Source organism: Vombatus ursinus, unplaced genomic scaffold (genome assembly GCF_900497805.2).
Source record: "Vombatus ursinus unplaced genomic scaffold, bare-nosed wombat genome assembly UNPS02014175.1, whole genome shotgun sequence".
Classification (NCBI taxonomy): domain Eukaryota; kingdom Metazoa; phylum Chordata; class Mammalia; order Diprotodontia; family Vombatidae; genus Vombatus; species Vombatus ursinus.
In genome coordinates this window covers 1,427,638-1,432,595 of record NW_020953953.1, presented here as the reverse complement: position 1 = coordinate 1,432,595, position 4,958 = coordinate 1,427,638, and the positions used below count along the sequence as shown (strand labels likewise).

The window sequence follows — 4,958 nt, the reverse complement described above, 5'->3', positions numbered from 1 at the left end:
GGGGGGGGGAGGGGAGGCCCCGGAGACCTCGGGCGGCGGCGTTCAGGGCCACGAGGGGCGAGCGCAGTCCGCCATTACCTGCTCTCGCGGCGGCTCCCGGAGACGGAAAGGGCGCTGCCGGGGGCGGGGCGGAACCTTTAATGCCCCCGCGAGTTTCCGCTTCCGCTTCTGCTCGGCAGGGCTCGGGCGGGTCCGGAATCCTTCGGCGGCCGCTCCTTGGCCCCGCCCCCGCCTCGGCCCGCTCGGGCATTTCCGGAGCCTTTCGGCCCGACCGGCCCCGCGCCGCCCCGCCCCTCCCCGCCTCCGCAGAGCAGTGATGAGCACGGCCGCTAGGTGGCGCCGCGGGTGAAGCGCTGGGCCGGGAGGCGGCAAGCCCAGAGTTCGAATCCTCCGAGTCACTTGGCCGCTCTGGGCCTTAGTTCCCCCACGTGTGAAGGCAGCTGAGGCTCCCAAGGCATCGGAAGGCCCTGTTCCCCCGTATCTTGCTGCAGCCCAGGCGCAGCTCCCATTTCCATGCTGCCTGGCCCAGAAGTGCCTGATAAATGCTTGTCAGGGGCAGCTATGTGGTGCAGTGAATAGAGCTCTGGCCTTGGAGTCAGGAGGACCTGAGCTCAAATCCAGCCTCAGACACTTAACACCTACTAGCTGTGTGACCCTGCAAGTCACTCAACCCCGTTGCCTCACCAAAAAGCAAAAATAAATGCTTGTCAATGACTCATTTTCAACCAATAAACATTTATTAAGCGCCTGCTGTGTGCCAAGCCCCGTGCTGCTTTGAGACTTCCCAAGCCCTTCGCCCACCCTTGCGATGGCAGCCCCAGCCCTCGGCCATGCTCATACAGCCAATAAAGGGCGCCGACTTGCCCGGGGTCACTAGGTGGGAATTGACCCCAGGTCAGGACCCTTCCTGCCCTCTTCTGAGCAATACCTCCCTACCCCCATGTACTCATTTATTGAGCACCTACTGTGTGCAGGCCCTGTAGATAGAGAGACAAAAATGAAGGGCACCAGCCTTGGGGTCCCCCAGGGAGGTCAAAGTGCCGGGGGAGGGCCTGGTCTGGATCTGGTCAGCCTCCCCAAGATGGGTGACTTTTACAAAGTCCCTCCATCTGGAGAGTGTGTGACTCGTCTGTGTGGGGGGGACACATCTCTGGACCCATTCCTTCCTGGCTACAGTGAAGGGGTGAGCACCCCTCCCTCTGTGTGAGTGCCATGGGGTCTCAAAGGTCCGTGACCCTCAGATTCCCTGGCCCCCCATCTCTCTGGGATCCTCTGCCCAGCCCCCCTCCAGCAGCCAGGGGCCCCTTCCCCCTCCAGTCCCCGGTCTCTACCCAATACCCAGGAAGGACAGGTGGCTGGGGCTCCGCCCATTGGGGCTCTCACCCCGGAACCTGTCCGACCGGTTCCCGGGGCTCCCCCCTCAGAGAGCTCCAGCTATGGCCACTGCCTCCTCGTCTTCCTGCCCGTGCCCGGGGCCTCCTCCGGCGGCTCCTGCCTCCGGGGCATCCCCGGCCTCTTCGGGCCTGGGCCGCTGCCGGGTGGCCCTTCTGCTGGCCGTGGTCCTGGATGTGGCCGGGATGGTGGCCTTGCTGACCGGGGTCTTCGCCCACCTGCAGGTCCAGGGCCGGGACTTTGGAGACCTCCTCATCTACTCGGGGGCCCTCATGGTCTTCCTCAGCCTGCTCGGCTGGATCTTCTGGTACACGGGCAACATCGAGATCTCCCGCCAGGAGCTGGAGCGGGACTATGGCCGCAGGCCGGGCACCCTGGCCCGGCTGGCCCACAAGCTGTCCAGGCGCTGGTCTGCCCAGCCTGGCCCCGGCGGAGGAGGGGCCCGCAGGGGGGCCCGGGGCCCCCCCAAGCGCCAGGCCCAGACGTCCCGCCGCGTCCGCCTGCAGCTGAGTCCTCTGGAGGCCTCGGCGGCAGGAGCAGGGAAGGAGTGAGAGAGAGGCCCAGGTGAGAGGGGGGGACCCCCTTTTCTCTCTCTCGTCGCCTCCTTGGCCAGAAGTCAGGGGGCCTGCTCTGTGCTGGGTGATCATGAGGAAGAGGAGGAGGCTGGATCAGTTATCCCCAACATCTCTTTACCCGTGACCCCATCACTAGAGTGATAGTGGCTCGGCTTCCTCATCTGCCCTCCCAGGGGCCCGGGAAGGAGCAGCTTCCCAGGCCTTAATGAGCCCCAGGCGTGGACAGATTGGTGGCAGGATTAGGTGCCTTCCCCAGCCCCCACCCTGTTCAAAGCTCCGGAGACGCACCTACTGTGTGCAAGGCACAATCCTCTCGGCCCCTCCTCTCTCCCTCCCCCCTCCACACCCCTCAGTCTCCATGCTCTTCCCTCCCTCTCATCCCCTTCTAGCCTTCGTATCCCCCTGTTCCCTTCTCTCCTCCATCCTTTTCAGAGCTGAAGAAGTTTAGACTTGGAAGGCCATCTGATCCAACCCGCACCCCCCAAAAGAATCCTTATTACAGCATGGCCAGTGAGAAAGTACTTCACCTTTGCTTGAATACCTCTAGTGCTGGATGCCTCACTACCTCCGAAGCAGCCTGTGCCCCTTTTGGGTAACCCAGTTAGGAAGTTTCCATTCAGCTGAAATCTACCTCTTTGGAACTCTCCGCCCCCCCCCCCCCAAATCACTGCTCCGGCCTCCCATCAGACCTTCAGACACTCGAAGGCAGATGTCGGGTTCACCCTCGGTCTTCTCTGAGCTGGTGCCCACACCCCCTATTCCTTCACGGGCTCCTCCCACAGTTTGAACTTTATAGAGGCCCTCCTCCAAATGGAGCATGGAGTCTGGCAACAAGTCCATGCAGCTGGCCTGTCCGCTTCTTATTGCTAGACATTCTACAATCTCTATACTTGGTTGTTTTAATCCTGTATCACTTGGAGACCCGTATTAGACTTGTGGTCCACTAAGACCCTCAGATCTCTTCCAGATAACTGTCTACCCATCTCAAAGAGAGGAAGGAAATGTGTTGCCTTGGAAGGATACTACAGGTATCCAAGCGAAGGCGGGAAGACCACTGGTTGGGGGATTGTGAAGGGGATCTGTTCAGCTGTGAGCTGAAATACACGCACACATATACGCACATACATGTACACATACATATAACATATACACACATAAGTACATGTGTGTGTGTGTGTGTTTGGAAATGCTGTGGTTTCTTTGACGTCCATTCCCTTCCTTCAAGCCCCTGCTACTGCTGTCTCCCCCTCAAGCTCTGCTGTTCCCAGCCATGCCTTCTAACCCTCTCTCTCCAACCTGCTGTCTTCCTATCCCTTTTTCTTTCATCCCACTCTCTTGTGTCCACCCCTTTCTCTCCCCATTCCGCTGTCTATCGCCATCCTTTTATTTCTTCCCCGTCTCCTTTTTTCCCATCTAGCCCCTGACACCTTGATAACTCTTTCTTCTCCCCTATTCCCTCTTTTCCCCCATTCCATTTTTTCCCTCAATCATCTCCTTCCTGGGGGGGAGGGAGGGATGCCCGAGGTCGAGCATGTGTGCACATCCCTGCTCCTAGAGGGGCTTGGGGCTACAGCTGGCACACTTATGCTGTTCTCTCTCCAGCAGGTGCCCCACCCAAATCTGGATGCAATGGCAGAGACTGAAACGGCCCCAGGGCCAGAGAAGAGCCCCCTTTCCCTCAGAGACATGGTTCCCTACTCCCACCTCCTCCCCACTGTCTCCTCCCTTCTTCCCCATCAGCTGGCCTCTGGATAAACACTCCTGTCTCCAACTGGACTCCCACGTTTGTATCTTTGGGCACCTTTAGGAACCAGTTTAAGAACCTGGGGTGCAGGAGACCTCGCTCTCTGCAGCTTTCAGCACCAGGGAGACTTTGCCTTCCCTGGAGCCCCAAGGGTGGGGGGTGGGGTTCCCTCTGATAGTTGGACCTGGAGAGATCAAGGGAGGGCCAGGCCCCTTCTCTACATCCCCTCCCGTTCCCTCTCCCCACTCGGGTCTCCCCTTGGTAGACGGGGACTCCACCGTACAGGAGAGGTCACACCCACTACGGTCCTGCTTCCTGCCCTTGCCAGATTCCCACTCCTTAAAGGACTGATCGCGGCAGACTGAAGAGGTGGCTGTGTTTGTAGTCACGTGACCCACGTCCAAGGTTCTGCCACATTCTGTGTGACTGTAGACAAATCACTTATTCTCCTGGGCTCCCTATATGTGACATGAGGGTGTTGGGCGAATATAGCTTTGAATCTGTGATCCCATGACCAGGAGGCCCAGAACCACCCGGGGCTCTGCCTGTGACTCCCCTGTAATTACTGATCGGTCTTCGTAGTGGGGCTGGTGGAGGCGAGAGAAGCTGAGGGGAACGCCAAGGACCAGAGATTCTGGCGTCATGGATTTCCAGTTGTTTGGAGAAAGACCAAGCGTGAGGAGCTACGCGATGCAGTGGAAAGTTCTCAAGCATGAACTTCTGATGACCCAGAAGTGATTTCTCTACGGAAAGGGAGAGAGTGTCACCTAGAGTGAGGTGTGGATGCACCGGCAGCTCTCGGGAGAACTCTCACCTGTGAGAAGACATGGATAAAAGACTCCATCAGGGTACAGAGCAGAAGATGAAAGCCCAAATAGAGCATGGTCCTACAGGAATAATACCAGAAGGGGAACCTGGAAGTTGTCAAAGGAAGCTAAGGGCTCTTTGTTCCGTGGTTTCAGTCACGCCTGACTCTCCGTGACCCCATTTGGGGTTTTCTGGGCAAAGATATTGGAGTGGTTCACCATTTCCTTCTGCAGCTCGTTTTACAGATGATGCAGCTGAGGCAAGCTGAATGAAATGAGCCGGCCAGGGTCGGACCGCTAGAAAGCGTCCGAGGCCAGATTCAAACTCAGGAAGATGAGGCTTCCTGACTCCAGGCCTGGCTCTCTATCCACCCTAGCACCGAGGCTGCTATACCGAGGGGGGAGAACAAAAAAGAAGGAAGAGACGTCGTCCAGTGTCTC

General features: G+C 58.6%; 2 protein-coding genes across 3 annotated transcripts in view; one reads left to right on the top strand and one right to left on the bottom strand.

Moving 5' to 3' along the window:
- The window catches only part of RPL28 (ribosomal protein L28), a 2,442-nt gene extending 2,284 nt beyond the window's left edge, over nucleotides 1–158 (bottom strand). Inside the window, exon 1 of the mRNA XM_027860083.1 lies at nucleotides 79–158. The gene's annotated coding sequence lies outside the window, so the exon portion shown is untranslated. The remainder of the gene's footprint in view (nucleotides 1–78) is intronic.
- A 1,263-nt stretch (nucleotides 159–1,421) lies between these two features.
- On the top strand, nucleotides 1,422–3,738 carry TMEM238 (transmembrane protein 238). Of its 2 annotated transcripts, none has more exons than XM_027860098.1 (2): nucleotides 1,422–1,956; nucleotides 3,573–3,738. In XM_027860098.1, exon 1 carries the CDS (start codon nucleotides 1,437–1,439, stop codon nucleotides 1,941–1,943), a length of 507 nt encoding a protein of 168 aa, XP_027715899.1. In that variant the 5' UTR covers nucleotides 1,422–1,436; the 3' UTR covers nucleotides 1,944–1,956; nucleotides 3,573–3,738. The 2 variants fall into 2 exon arrangements, with proteins under 2 accessions (XP_027715899.1, XP_027715898.1); XM_027860097.1 differs by having other exon boundaries at nucleotides 1,437–1,956; nucleotides 3,570–3,738.
- The last annotated feature ends 1,220 nt before the right edge of the window (nucleotides 3,739–4,958 follow it).

Excerpts from the sequence above, each read along its gene's own strand:
- TMEM238 (XM_027860098.1), top strand. The coding sequence starts at position 1,437 with ATGGCCACTGCCTCCTCGTCTTCCTGCCCGTGCCCGGGGCCTCCTCCG.